Here is a 16,081-nt window from a genome sequence, read left to right on the forward strand (position 1 = left end):
TGGGGCTCATAATTTCTGGCTACGCTCCTGCACAGGCTGATAAAGACATTTTACATGGTGACTTATTGTTACACGACTAACGTATTTTATTCCTCGTATTAAAAAAAGAAAAAACTTACTCATTAGGCCCTTTACTGCTTTGGCCTCGCGTAGGCTACTTCTCTCACCAATGCGGCGCACGTGCACGAGCGGTGTGCGCAGACCGGGAGCGCGCGCGGAGGCGGTCCGGGGCTTCCTCAGTTTTCTGTAATCGCTTTTCTGCTGCTGCTACCTCCAGTTAAATAGCAAGGACACGGGAGCGAGCAGGCGGCCGTGAGAGGATATACTTTTTTCGGTACCTTGGGATTACGACGCGGAATTGCAGCATCGACGGCCAGCTGTCAGGTAAGGTCGACACACGCGTTCAGCCGCCGTAGATCCGCGAAAAGTAACTAAATGTCCCGTAAAAAGTGTCGTTTTCCAGTGAAGAAGAAGGGAGGAGGAGGAGGAAAAGAAGGGGGAGGTGGTGGTGGTGGTGGTGGTGGATGTGTGGGACGAGCCTCCCTTTGTGCCGAGGCAGGGTCACTGCTCTTCACCGCACAATGTGGACACTCCAGAAACGGCGAGGAGCCACACGTTTACCCCCCGCACCGCCACCGCACACCGCTCCGCTGGCACTGCCGCCGCTCACCGTCCTCCATCAGCCTCGCCGTCGGACGAGTCCGGCATTAACGCCTTCTCCTATGCGCATTTTCATTGAGTTTAAAACACCGAGGCCTGCTTCTGCTTCTTTTTTTCCCTTTAAATACCCCCCTCAGCGGTAATATAACGCACCCTTCTCCTCCTCCCCCCGGCCTTTTAACGTTAGCTAGCTCCCAATTATGTTTATGGTCGCTTTTGTTTTAGCCGGCCCCTTTTGTGTGCTTCACCCCCACAAATGTTGACCTCCTTGCTCTGACAAAGCAATGAAGTGATGTCTTATGCCACACACACCTCTTAACTTGTGTCCGTTGTTATTTTTGAGGGGATATACGGACCCTGGCATCTCGAAACCGGGTACGTTTCAGCCGTTGGTGTCCTTACCGTCACTGTGAAACGCCCCCCCCCCCCCCTCATAGAAAGACGACCTATCCCCCGCTTCAGTTGATCGCTTTTATTCATTTCGTGCCTATCAGAGAGCTTAAATCTATCAGTTTTGCTTTTAAAAAATAAGTTCATGGTATTTATTCAAGCCCAGGGGCGTTTCCAGGATTTAGAAAAACAAAACAAAAAACAGGTAGCATATTGGGGGGGGGGGGCAGAAAAAATCTGAATCAGAAAAACGTTGAGAAAAACATGTTGGGTACCAATTTCAGGCTCATGGTGTGACATGAAAAATGGTGCTTAACCACAGATTGGGATTTATTTTAAATTTTTTTGTAAAGTGGCAACACAGTCAAAGGGTAGCAACTAACAGCAACCAGACACTGCTGACAATCAGCTGCATTCAGTAACTTCAAGAGGACAGATGCAACTGTGAGGCTTGAGATTGACATTTGAATGTGGTAAATGCATTAGAGGATTACCTTGCTACAAAGCATTTTGCCAAATTGCAGTATTTGCTCGTTGTCCGTTGCTTTGTCACTGATGGTTTGTTGCTATTGGACATTCCCATCTCTGGTCAGTCACCTCTACCTTAGAATGTCCACTTCGCACCACCCCGTCTAAATCACTGGATATGGTTTTCATTTGCCATGTTGCTGCCAGTTATGTTCTTTTTTTTTTTTCCCCTTTCTTTTTTGGGCACCCCCTGGTGCATGCCCGCCAATTTCATAACTTTTAATGCAACATAATTACATGAAAAAGTAAGGGCTTGAATAGAGGTGGATATAGAATAGAAAATTAGCTTCACTGTGCACTGTGAAAACCCATCAGCTGGTATTCTCCTGACATCACTGATGATCAGAAATGGAGGGAAAGTTTACTGAGATCATTTGAAGGCAACTAGCTCGGACACTTTCTTTGATGCTTTTTAGATGAAGAAAAGAAAAGAAGCATAGGGCCTCTGCAGGACTTCATGTTACTGTAATTTGACTCGCGCTATCGGCCTTACTCCTTATCCTTTTGACTCCTTGGGGTGAACACTCATGGGTTTTTAACGCAAATGTATTCATGCAAGTAATGCAAAACTTACATCACTAGCTTTACTGCGTGTAACTTTTAACATGAATTTAATCTAAAAGGTCATTATTATTATCAGTTTGGGTTTTTTTAAATGGTTTAAAACCTCCCAAGGTGAGCTCAAGTTATCAGCTGAATCATCTGAAGTTCGGCAAGCACTGGGCAGCACTTTCATGAAATACCAGCTATTGCCACTAGATGAAGCATTGTAGGAAATTCTTAATTATAAAGATTTCCTGGCAAAAGCACAGGCAAGTTTCTTGAGGAAATGGAGACTAGAGGTACAAAGAATTGCCAAAAGTAAAAAGAACAAAACATTTTAAGTTGCCCAGAGGTAAAATGATGCCCCCTGGTGGTAAGGTTTTAGATAACTTACAAAACGTAACATAGCATAGGAAAAGTAGATTTATTTGTTTAAAATCTGCAAAAGAATATGTAAATAATTTTCAGTCGGGGCTGAAGCCACCCCACGGCCCCCACTCTGGACACACCCCTGTTCCTGCGTTGTCTTTGTCGTTCGTAAACAAATGAGCAACAGAACCAGGGTAGTGTATTGATATTTATATTTTTCATCCACAAAGAGCTTTCTGTGTCTCAAACTACTACCACATTATCCAGTAAAGAAGAGGAGAGAGTATGACACAGAGCAGTGACAGGACCTCTAGTTTGTTTTAGAAATCTAGGCCAGTGGAGTCTACCTAATGACTGCTCTGTCTGTAACCCCTAGCAGATGATTGGGTGAATGTCTCATTATATTCTTAACAGGGGCCTTATACATGTGTAATCTGCTGCACTGTAAGCTTTGACAAATGTCTTTTCATCAGCTTTCACTCTGCACAATTTTAACCCTCGCCCACACCCAGCTTTTGATATAGATTAAGTACATTTTGCTGTCCCCAAGTCTACCCAACTATCAGACATTGTGGAAACTTGCAACCTATTAATATTTGCATGTTCATTTATTGCTTTAGGGCCCACGATGTCCAGCGAAGTGCAGAGACCAGACGACAGCCCCAGCACAAGCGGGGGAAGCTCGGATATTGAGCAACGGGAATCGGTACCTGCTGAACAGGAGCGAGAGCAAGCACAGCCCAAAAAGAAGGAGACTAAGATCTCGAGTAAAACCGCTGCTAAACTTTCAACTAGTGCCAAGAGGTAAGAAAAGAAGAGAGGGCTTGAATCTGGCTTTGAGAGCCGAGCGTTTACACAGGAGTTGTTTGTTAAACTGAAGGCCTCTCCCCCTTCTTGTGCCCCAGGGGTGTGAAGTAATATAAAAAGACTGCAGTCCCACAGGCATTGTCATTTCAAACATCCACGCGATTCAGTGTGCCGCTTAACCCACAGAAAGGAAGAAACTCACCCAGCTCTGCGCTGAGGTGTCACTGCTGTCATTTATAAAGAGAGATTCTCGTTCCAGCCTGTTTGTTCGACTGGATGCGCCTCGTGCTCCACAGCCTACACCACCACCAACACTTACCTCCAACCAGTCTTCGCACTTATTCCCAAAAAAGACAGCCGATGAGAGAATTATGCAACCACTTGGCTTAGGCCACTGAGTCTTTTTATAACAGAGACTGACATTATGAACATCTCTGGGGGGGGTTTGTAAGCAGAAAAAGCCAAAACATGGGCGGACTTCAGCGTTGTTTTTGTGCAGCAGTGCCTGAATCCCAATTTTCTGGTTATCTGTAGCAAATGATCAAAGCTGTCTAATTTATCCTCGTGCTTAATAAACAGATAATAGGAGTACTTAATCTGGTTATATTTGCGATCTAACACTTGAAATCTGCACTGTTATAAACTGTAAGTAGTTTTACTTTTACCCAAGCAAGCATGACTGATTTGCATATATTTAAGGCAACTATCAACAATTGTCCAAAACCGCAACTTCTGTTCACTTCTCAGTTTCTTTTTTTCTTGGTGGTGTGGCTGATGTGGAAGCTGCTGGCCAATAATTGACTTGTTTTAAACAGGAGGGTGGAAAGAAATCACACCAACGGACTAGTCTAAAAGTAAGAAAACATTTGGCAATCAAAGCTGAGCACAAGCTAATGGACAAAATTACATGCTCTCCATAGACGTATTGTATTTTTATTATGAGCTATTTGAAACAGTTAATTGTATTCTTAAGAAACCAAATCATATTTTTAATATCACTAAAATGTGTGGCACAAATTAGTAATTACTTCTTTCCTCGCGCGGATGTGCCGAATAAGGCTGCACTTGGCAATAACCAGTAGTATCACTGCAGGAGCGGAAGGAGAGGAGGTTAATGTGCACCTACTATTGTAGCACTGTCCACCCTCCATAATGCACGTGTGGCCCAAGTGGGTGGATGCTGGAAGTTAGACTATTTCTAACTTCCAGCATGAAGAGACTTTTACATGCTGACATACAATTATGGCTGAAAAGAAAAGTGGGTGGATATTAGGTGAAAGTGAAAAGGTGGAATTACATCATGACATATTTTGGCTCTTTGCTTCCTTACCTTCTTCACAGTTCTACTAACTCCTTCAGCCTGTTTTTAGATGTTTAAAATGTTGCACCTGCCTGTCCTCCACTCTTCATCATGCCAAACAACACACAGCAGCTTTCCACTGACAAAGCAAGCGTCTCTCCAAGTACAATCTTATTACTCTGTAACTCAAAAATCAATCAAACTGTCAGAAATATCCTTCTGTTTTCTCCCATGATGCTGATAAATCAGTGTAACCGCTTCCCACACACACACAAGCATGAGCTTGTCATGTCAATGTTGGTTGTTTGTGGAGCTTCTGAATGAAACTATAGTGAAGCATGTTCAGTTTAGTATGACTCTCATGAAAATGATCATATTAAAGCATCAATAATTATATCATCATCAGTGTGGAGAACTGTATTGCAAAGCCACACTGTTATTACACATATTACATGTCAGCAGGTTAAATATCAGGGCTGACATACAGCCAGTCATTGTCTATATGAACCTATTGCAGAACTTTCCACCTAACTTGAGGGGAAGTTCACATCTTCCCCTGACAGGGAGGGTGAGGAGCACCGCAGCCCCGATTAGTGGTGGGCACGATTGTAAAATCACAGAAAACTGTTCCCTGGTGTTGGCATTTAATAAAATAAAGACAATTAATATAAACAGTTAGTATTTTAGGTGCAGACTATCGAGGGCAGCAATGTCTAATTGCGTAGTCGACCACAGGCGTGGACACTTGATTATGATTTAAGCAGACTCGACATCAGTACTGTAGTATCATATTGAGTTTTTAGAATCTCATTTATAAGCCATTTAATAGGGGAAAAAAAGGTGTTTTCTAGTTGAGTAAACGGAATCCTAATTACAAGAAAAACTTTCTTTTAGGGGAAAGGCCAGAACCTCTTTGGAGGTCGTCTGCATCTCTTTTTCCGTTAGAGATTTGGGTTAAAGGCAACCACACCTCTTTGAAAGCTTTTGTATCACTGAATAAATGCACCAAGGAAATCTCCACTCTTTCAGATGAATTTTAATTTGCAAATCTTTCTTTTGCAGGATTCAAAAAGAGCTTGCGGAAATAACACTAGACCCACCTCCCAACTGCAGGTAAGGAGATGTTACACATTCGGAGCATTGCTGTAATGACTCATAACCCTGAGTGTAGATGGTAAAGCTGATATGGGCAGCAGCAGCAATGTGCTGTTTTCATGGCTTTTCTCTGGGAAAAAAAAAAGGAGATGTAATGCAGTTGTGTTTTTGTAACTCACCGCATACTGCTGCTGTTTGTTTGTATTTTTTGTTTGGTGTATTCGAGTGACTTAAGGCCACTGTGGAGTTGTTGTTGTTGCTGCTGCTGCATAATGCATGCTGCCTTTTTTTTTTTCTTTAGATGACAGTATTCTGGTCCTCTGAAATGGTGGAAAACAAGTGTGCGGTGTGACTTTAAAACCTGTTTCGATTCTCGTGTGGGTCCCCCCCCCCCAGCTCGCTGCGCTGGGGATTTACCACAGACAATGGTTATTATGTGCCACTGTCGCGGCTCTGAGCCCTTTGAGGAAGAGATACGGTCGCGAGCGAGCGGCAGGCCACATGTGCATCGGTCTCTGCGGACATGACAAAAGGCATACCTTTGGGAGGAAGCCAGCTTTTATTAACCCAAACCATACAAAGTGACACTGTCATTGATTGTGCCTGTGTTTATTACTGCACAATAATTACTCTCTGAATCAGCACTCGACTGCAAATTAAGAAAGAAAATGGACGCCAGTGTTTGTTGACACTTGTGGGAGATGCTGATGTTTTCTGACCACTGTGATTGGCTATATCCGTTCAGGCACCTGCTTAAAATGATTAAGGAAAACCGCTTTGTGTGACTCATCTGGCAATTTGAAATTACTACACCCTAGACGGCCTTGTTTATTGCATGAATTAATCACCCCTGCTGGGTCTCATCAGAAGCCCACCATCATTAACGATAAACATTGAGCTAACCTTTTCATTTCAGCTCACGGCTCGGTTTTGTTATTGTACCGGGGGCTAAAAGAGATGTTGTTTTTTTCCTCAAGGTCTCTAATCTATTTCACCCCCACCCCCCTCCGTCTTAAAACTAGGTTGGCTCACATGAAGGATTTAGCTTGAGGACACAGCTAAGTCATTTGAAAGTAAAATAATCGCTAGCGGAAATTTCACAGTCATCGTCTTAGTGGGGGAACTAGTTGCCTGGGAAACAATTAAGCTTCTTCAAGATAATCCTTTGTGTGTGTGTGTGTGTGTGTTGCCTTTCTGTATTTAAGATGACACCAAAAACCTAATAATGTGTTTTTTGTTGTTTTTTTTCACGTCTGATGTAGTGAACTAGATTAGCCCTGTGTTAACAATGACGGGGGGGTCAGGTGCATCAGAAAAGCAGACGATCACAGCACAGTTTATATTCTCGCACGACTGAGCACCCAGCCGCTGCGTTTATGTCGTCATCATTTGTATGCCACACACTCATCGCTCCTCCTGGCCAGGTTAGCCTGAGAGGTTATTCAATTCATTCCCCCCGCGACAAATGGAGGCACAGACTGTTGCCCCCCCTTTCATGAGGCAGATAGAGACTTGTGTCAAAGAGATTCACTTTTGTACTTTCAGTAAATGCAGCGTTGGTGGCCATCAACTCAGGAACCATCCAGATTATTCCTCCATTTGTGTCAACGGTCAGAGAGAATTTCTCTTTTTCTATCGTACAGCTAAAAATCTGCAGTCTCCTTTGTTTCACCGACAGTCTTTTCACCTTCAGGGCAGTGGAAGGGATCCCGCAGCTTTGCTGCCTGCAAAATGGAGAGCCCGTCTTTGCATATTTAGCCTTCCTTTTTTTTTAAACATGCACAGCAGCTTTGAACTTTTTAGGACTTAAGATTAATTAATAGTACCTCATTGAGTAGGGCCTATGCTGTAGTGTATTTGAGGTGGTCTGGGCATCTGATCAGGATGGCCTCCCTTAAAGGGTTTTCCAGGCATGTCTAAGTGAGAGGACACTTCGGGGTAAACCTAGAACTCACTGGACACATTATATCTTTTGCCTGCACTGGAACCACTTCAGGATTCCCCCATGAGGAATTGGAAAGCAGTGCTAGGGAGGGCGAATACCATGGAATTTGGAATACCATGTTTAGTTGGAGTAGAAAATCAACAGATGGATGAAGAGTTTTTTTTTGCTTTCCATGTTTCTGGTGCTGTGTGTGCAGAAAACTGTGAAAAATATTCCCACCTGATTCTCCTGAAATTATCGAGTTCATGTGTAAAAATGGCTCATCAGTGAAGATGTGTGCTAAGAGTCCAAATTTACCTTTCACATCTTGGGAGGTGTTGAAGATCTAATTTAGTGAAGCATCTATGGCAGGAGGTTCCCACTAGATAAATATAATAAAACACCCACACATTTTCTTCATTCCACGTTCCTGTGATAACCCTCAAAATGTGTTGTTTAAATGAGCTGCCTGTCTTGATAAATCTCTCTTACTAATGTTTCCTGTCTTTCTCTGGCTGTAGAGAGGCTGCAATATTAATGCTTAAGTTGTTTTAAAACCAAAAAATCAATTCCTATGCAGTGTGAACAAAACTGTCATACCTTCAGTGCAATGTCACCACTTGGAAATCGCAAGCCGGTATTTAAATGTGTCTCCAAGCTTTATCTCACCCTCGGCTTTGTGACAGTCTGCTTGTCACCTTGGCAGTTGTCATGCATCAAACGAACAGGAACATGTTGAAAGCCCAAGAGGATTTGACATGGCAATTATTCTCACTGTCATACACTTCAAGTATATTGTACAGGCAGCTTGTGCTTTTACACCTATTGAAGCGTATAAAGCAGCTTTTGCGACGAATTGTTTTTTTGTTTTTTTTTTTGGGGGGGGAGGGGGTCCCTCTCTTTCCATCAACATGTGCAAATATTGCATTGATCTTACTAGGATGAAGTTTTGATTAGATGGGCTTAAAGCGAAGCATGAAAGGCTTATCACTAATACCAGATTTTCAAAGCCACAGAGATTCAAATGTATGCTGCCATCATCTGAAAGTGTTGCACATCTTCAGACAGTTAATCAGGTTTACAAAGGCTGCTGACCCACTGAAGGCATTTTATTTTTCATAAGCCCTTTACTCTCCAGTAACAATACAGATTATTTTCCCCATTATTTGATTCTTTAAAACGGCAAGAAAAGGTCTCATCATTTCCTAAATCCCCCTGTAGCACACATTTCGTGTGATGTGCAAAAGGTACCACTAATATTCTGGTGCATTTAGTGCTTAATCAGATTTTAATCTCAATTGTGATTCTGGCTTCCAACGATTATGCAAGCAAAATAATTGGTATAAAGTGATTACCGACTTGATTTCACTTTAATTGAGTGAAAAGGTGTGTCATGAATCAAGCGCACACCTCTCCCTTACATCGGTGTGTTTTTGCAGCTCCCTGAAAGCCCAGATTCATTTGCTGTTTGGCTAAGCTGAAGCCAAGGTGAGTAATGTGGGATTTATACTTCAGCTTTAAACCCTTCAGAAATCCTCCATCGTAGCCAAATAACATCCGTCCGACTGTGATTTGTGATTGGCCTGTTCGGTACCGTAGTGTCCTCCAGCACACTTCTTCTGCAGCTGCCATTTTTTTTCTTTTTTAAATCCGCTAAGAGAATTTATAAACTCAAGGAAAGATATTCCACCCCCAGCTAGTGTTTTGGCACAGAAAATCCAGAACAACACAGGCGTTGTGATGGTTACATCGTAGGCTCTGCATTAGGCTCGAGGCGGGGATTATACTGCGGCGCGAGCGTGGACAGCTGCACCCACCACGGACGAGTAGTCATTTGTGTTGCGCTCCTTCTAAGGCTGTAAGGACGCATGTGGAGTTGGTCAATCGTCGTCGTAGTGTAGACTCCACGGGACTACACTACGACGAGTCATAAAAAATGGGCAGGTGTGCAGACATCTGCAGAAATCACTGCACTTGCCATCTGACAAAATTTACATCATGTGAGCCCAAGCACACACTAGCATACTCATGAACATGGAAATTATAGCCAAGTGAAGCATTTGTCAACAAGATCCAAGTAGTAAAGTTTTTGCAGTTGAACCCTTGGAAGGACTGTCGTCTGCCTGCAGCTGTCTTTGTTTCTGGATCTTTCGGCGTCTCTTACCCAGTCCACTTTTGGTAGTACACGATACTTAGCTTGGCTTCAGCTTGTTGTCACTCTTTTCCCCCAAGGCACTCAAGCCCATTGCTGCCTTAGGCTCTGTTCGCCCTCATCTGCTCCCACAGTGGAGACAGGCTGGCAGGGATCAGCATTTGCCCTTGCAATAGGGGATTTTCTGTGAAAAACACCCACTAGTCAACTCCCTTTTAGGACAAACCTGTGTCCTCCACGCCTGCCTCCTTTTTTTTCTTTTTTCTTCAATTGAATTATATTTTAACGTTCAAGGAAACATACAGTAGAAACATGTGTTTTTAACATGAAATAACTGCATGTCTTTTAAGCTAATGAGAAGGTGATCATTATTTTGCTTATGATCAGCAGCTTTACTAGTGAGTGGGTTAGGGCTGCCACGATTTGTCGACTAGTCACGATTACGTCGACTATCAAAATCGTCGACGACTGATTTAATAGTCGACGTGTCGTTTGAAGCTTTGTAAGATCGCAAAAGACGCAGGAATAATAGCAGGATTTAAGAGTGTAATAACGGACTGAAACAGAAGATGGCAGCACAGCATGTACAAGGATGCCAGCTGCCGTTAAACCCCGAAGAAGAAGAAGCAGCTGTGTCCCAGAATTCATAGCGCGGCCCAGCTTAGTTTCCAACAATGGCGGCAGCTAGTTAGTTTTAATATTACTCTTATTATTCTTTCTGGGTCACAAAATAAACGTTTAACATATTTTCAGGCGAGGATGTAGCTGTGTAAACCTCAAATATCGGCTCAGTTTATCAGGACACCACATTTTCAAAAGCGCTCCGACGTTTTCGGAGACGTCTGTTACCCACTAGCTCGTTAGCTAGCCGGGGGCTAGGTCACTAGCGCCGTGAGAACACCGGACTCCTGGCAAATTGTTTTCAAACCCACCGCCGTCTTTCGCGACTCAGGTTAAATATATATGAGTCACTTAGATAAATTAAAAATGTTGTTGTTTGGCTTTTTTTTTTTTTTTTTTTTTTCTGTTCCTGAGTAAATCGGTTTGGCTGAGATGAAAGTTATAGTTTTTACACAGCTGAATAAACGTCAAGCAGACAGCTGATTATCAGAAGTGTGAGATGCTGGAGAATATACTCCGGTGTCCTGTTATATTTTAGATAGCAAGGAGTTTATTAAACTTTACCGAAACAATCTGCAAATTTCATTAAAATTGAATAAACTATCATCTTGTCTTTATTTTTAGTTAGCACCTTAAAAGCTTAAAGCTGTAAGCTAATGATAGTTATATAAGAGCAGATGCTGCTGGTGCAATAAGCTGTAGTTTTACGTCCAGTGGATGATGATCTGATTAGTCGACTAATCGCATAAATAATCGGTGACTAGTCGACTATCAAAATAATCGTTTGTGGCAGCCCTAGAGTGGGTGTCACGTGTCCTGCCTCCTGCACGCTCAGTCCAGGTAATTACCTCATCCAAACCACAGAGTATTTTCAGCAGTGCAAACTCATCTGAGGCAGGCTATTTCCTGCTTTGTGAAAAAATGGCAAATGTGGAAAATATCCTGACTTAATTCTCCATAAACTGTCCGAAATTCATGTGCGAAAATGGCTTTTGGCACAAAACACAGAAAATATAGGAATCCCCACAATCTTAAGAAGTGAAAACCAATGAATACCTGTCATTTTCAATGGACTGTGTGACTAAGAACTAAAAAGCGTGAATTGTTTTCCATCTCTGCCTGAATATTACAAGTTTGAGCTACAGCTAAAGACGTTAAAACATAATGCCCGTCCAAGGCTGCAGGAACAAAGTGGAATCATTTTTATCAGCTTTATCTGCTAAATCCCTTTTCATCATCATCCCCCATCTTCCTCTTCTGCTCTGTTTCTTTAAACTACTCTGGCCAAAAACACTCTGTTCTGCTTCTCAGCTTATTCCCTGACCGATCCCTTCTTCATTTCTATCAAATCATGAGTTGTTACTACTCAGCACAGCAACATTTCAAAGAAAAATCCAACCGGGGTCCAAAACCTGCTGGTCTGGACACTGTGCCATTTCATCTCACAGTCAGTCAAACAAAAACTTCCATTACACCCTCGGAGGAGTGATAGCCAAATAATGCTCAGCTGCTTGAAACGTTAATATTAAAAGCCAGCTTTTTGTGTTAGCTCATCCACACTCAGAAACAGCTGCTATTGTTCAGCAATCACGGCTGAATAATCCGTTGCTGAAGAGCTAGACATACCAATTTCTCCTCCTGAAGCAAATCGAATAGATTAAAAGCAGGGCAGCCACAACCTACGGTGCACTTTGAGTAACAAGTTCAGCTCTCTTTTCTGTCAGGACGCATTCAGGGAAATGTAGGAAACCACTAACTGAAGTAGATAAGGTTGAGGGAAGCTTAATTAAAAAGTAGTTTAAAACAGAACAGCTTCTGTGCCGATTTTGCCGATTATAAACTAAGAGCACTTAAACAGTGTAAAAACACCCACAGTTAGTACACATTAGTACTGTTTAGTAATTATTCTTTTAACCAGATTTCTTAAAATGTTCTTGCTGCTTAAGTATCAGTTTAACAGCATGTCTGTGTTTATGCAGTACATCATAAAAGACGTCATAAAAGCAAAATCTAGGAAACCATTTGTTAACCAGACGGCGGGCTAGGTTAGAGACTGAGAGCCACTGCCAGTCCAACAGCTAGAGATTGCTAACCTATTCCTAGAGCTCCTTGCCACCCCTATTGTGATTTACAGTTTCATTATGTATTTAAAATGCTGATGGAGTAGACTAGTCTCACACAACCGACCCCAACGTAGGCCTGGGCATAAAGAACCATACCTGCTATGACCAGGTCCCTCCTATATTTTCAGATCATCTCCCTGCACTTTGCTCTTTCTCATGGTAAACTCTCAAAATTTGTTTGGCCATAAAGCCTTATTAGGAGTATTTTTATGAGTAACTTAACTTACAAAAATAGGTGCACGTGTTTATCTATGAAAGTCACCGCACTACACATAATTACAAATAATCTCTCAGCGCAACCTGGCAATGCACACCCTGATTCAAGGGGTCTGTGTGTGTGTCTGTGTGTGTTCTCTACACCGGCAAACACATCAGTTATATGCTCGCTACCTCAGCAGCTGTTGTTGATTCACTACATCAGATGTCTTTACTATTAGAGGAAGACTTTAAAATACACTCAAATGAACGATTAAAATTAATGTCGTCCTTCAGTCTCAACAGAATCTTTCTGTAGAGCCAGCTGTGCAACATAGGAGGTAGGACTGTCTATAAAGATAATAAAAATATATGGTTTACACAGTTTGTTATGTTAAGCAAACAAAGACACTAAAGCAAAGTTTTCCTGGCTTTTCCTGCTTGCTTACTTAAGAAAAGTTTATGTACCGTAATTGTCGGGCTATAAGCCGCTACTTTTTGCACAAGCTTTGAACCCTGCGGCTTTTAGTCAGGTGCGGCTTTTCTATGGATCGTCCATGAGCGGATTTGTTTTGTTTGTTCCGCTGTTGTACGGCACTACGTTGCCTGGCTGAAGGATCGGGGTTCAAGAGTGGTATTTTGATCACATGTCCATCCGCCAGGCAACGTAGTGCCGTACGAAGTAGCGCGAAAAACAAACTTCAAAGTAGCGCTACGCGTTCAGCTGGAGGCGTGGATGATGAGCGGCGATAAACTTGCGAAAAGCAAGTTATGCTCAACTCCACCGGTGGATTCTGACAGCGTGGAAAAGTGTGAAAACATCCACGATCACCAACGGATTTTGAAGGGCTGGACTGCTGCATGATGGAGAGGAGGACACCGCCACGGCCCTTCTGAGGGTGTTCGACTCCGACACTGACAACGAGGATTTCTTTGGTTGGTTTTGAAAGTGACAACAAAGGAGAGAAGCGGAGAGTGGATGACGAAGCCATCCTGAACCTGTTCGTTTCCTGGAGAAGAGGACTTTGGTGGTTTTAGTGCGCAGGAAGAAGAGAAAGATGGTGGTGAATGACTGACTTTTCTTCTTGTTAAAGCCGTGTCACTGCACCTCAGCCTAAAAGGTAGTCTGAATCTATTTTTCTGGTGTGCTGTAGGTTACTGTTATGTACTACATTTGTTACTCATTTATGAAGCACAGTACATGTTTTGTACTTGTAATTACCGGTACTTGTACATATACCTAAAAAGTTATGCAAATATGTACCCATAACTTGTTTTTCAAAATATTAATAAAAGGGGTGTGTCTCCAAACAGCCGTCTCTTTCCTGACAATTCCCTTTGTGCATATTCTTTTACATATGATAAGTCAACATTGAAACACCTGCGGCTTTTAGTCAGGTGCGGCTAATGTATGTACAAAACAGGATTTTCCCCTGATTTTAGCTTGTGCGGCTAATATTCAGGTGCGCTCTGTAGTCCGGGAAATACGGTATGTCCCTCATGTTTCTTCACTTTTTTTTTTTTTTTTTTGTTATAAACAAAATGTTAAAAATGAATAAATCCTGATAATTTTCCTTCTGTGAAAGGTGGAATGTCATGGAATGTTAAATTACTCCTTTTATATTCGGATTAATATTCTTGCTGCAGCTTTGTTTCCAATTATACCAACAAGTATAACTGATAATTATAACAAAACATCTGCTATTCTTAAATGTTAAAACTTCAGCTACTTTCTTGTTATGCAGGTTTTACACTGTTTTCTGACACATTCAAGACTAGATTAACGAAAAGGTTATCACTAGGTTAGTAAAAAAAAAAAATCCCGTCTTGCAGGCCTTGTTTGCTGCTTGCTTGGAGCGTCAGCTAGCTGCCTCACGTCTTTCTTCCTTTTGTTTGGGTTTGAATTACAGATGTATTACATGGCTGACCTTTGGAGCAAATGGTCTTCTTTGGTCTATGCATTTCCTTTTGTGTTGACATGATTCCAGAACTAAGCTGTCACTGCTTGACGATATCGGGCAAGCTGTTAGAAAAATGTCCCTTTCGCACTGCATCACATGCTTGCTGGCTCACAGCCTTAACACGAGTACGCACCTCCATCATCATCAAGACTCTCACAGAAATGAGGCTGCTGTTCTTGTAGGTTCTGACCTCTAATTCTCTTCTCGTCTTGGTGTCTGAGGTGGCTGTGCATTGGTTTTGTGCCGTGCCCCTCGGGGGATTATGTGTGAGTGACACAGCCAGCATAATTTTTCATGCGTTAACATTAAGCACAGCAGGGAGGGCTTATCAATATTCATTAAGGGGCGGAGGGACCAGAGGAAAAGAGACCGGGGTGGGCTCCAGGAATACCTCCCGGGTGTTTGAACTGATAAACGTATTGTGTCTGGAAGCATCAGTGAATTATTATTGGTGTGATTTTAGTGCTATGATGTGCAGCAGATAAACAAGCACCTTTTCTGTGCTTCAAGGTGTTTCCACTGCTTACCTTTATGAAGTGTTTCTTCACTGTGTCAGCCGCCCAAATACAGAGACAGGCTGAATGACCGAGGAAAAAAGACATATATACACACACACACCATCTGTCACTGGGGTCGGTCATTCACTCTGTGATGGATTTGTTGTATTTCTGTGCTAATTTTGCATGCAGAGTGTTTTGTTTTTTTTATGTAGATATTTGCATCCTCCGGTCAAAAAAAAATACATCATCCTTTTTGCGGGTTTTCTTTGATGTTCACTTCACTGTGGAAACTGATGCACGTGCTGAATTTCTCACCTTCATCTGCCATTTATACTGGTGTGATGCACGTGAAAATAGGTACACTGAAAATAGGCTTGTCTGTGAAATGGGAGACATCTCGAGCTCAAGTGTCAGTTAAAAGTATCGCGATTGATGGAATTTGTTGTTTAGAAAAATATAGAGCACAGTTTTCCACAGTTCTGTCTTCGGGTGTTTTTCCTTTCTGTCTAACCAGCAGTCTTGAATAAAAGGCTATTTAATGCACAGCAAACTGAAAAAGTTTATTTTTATATGTCACCAAATGTTATCGACTTTATGTCCTCTGGTCATCGTGTTTTCTGTGCGAACACAGCTGTAGATTCTCCACTTCTGCTTTGTTTTTTATTCGGTTTCTTTTCCAATAACAGTCACTGACAGTAGTCACAATTTATGTTTTTAATAAAACATTGGCAGTTAAAAAACAAACTTTTCTTTCACTTAACTGAATGTCTAAATAAATCGCTTTCTGAAATGTTGGAGCAATCTCCTTTCATATGTCAGCTCTGTAATTACACCTCCAAAACACTGGTTAGTGGCAGTCTTGGTAGATGTTTCATCTTTTTATTGTTTTCTGTCTGAGAGAATAATCTTCTGT

At 42.1% G+C, this 16,081-nt stretch overlaps 1 protein-coding gene across 1 annotated transcript in view; it reads left to right on the forward strand.

Annotated features, from left to right (window-relative positions):
• Nucleotides 1-254: 254 nt before the first annotated feature.
• LOC309718067 (ubiquitin-conjugating enzyme E2 E2) overlaps nucleotides 255-16,081 on the forward strand; it is a 42,720-nt gene continuing 26,893 nt past the window's right edge. The window contains exons 1-3 of the mRNA XM_082553022.1: nucleotides 255-384; nucleotides 3,111-3,294; nucleotides 5,660-5,710. Coding sequence (XP_082409148.1) covers nucleotides 3,119-3,294; nucleotides 5,660-5,710 — 227 coding nt within the window. The 5' untranslated portion in view covers nucleotides 255-384; nucleotides 3,111-3,118. The remainder of the gene's footprint in view (nucleotides 385-3,110; nucleotides 3,295-5,659; nucleotides 5,711-16,081) is intronic.

This window comes from Aulonocara stuartgranti (genome assembly GCF_965226115.1).
Source record: "Aulonocara stuartgranti genome assembly, chromosome: 11".
In the NCBI taxonomy this organism is placed as follows: Eukaryota; Metazoa; Chordata; class Actinopteri; order Cichliformes; family Cichlidae; genus Aulonocara; species Aulonocara stuartgranti.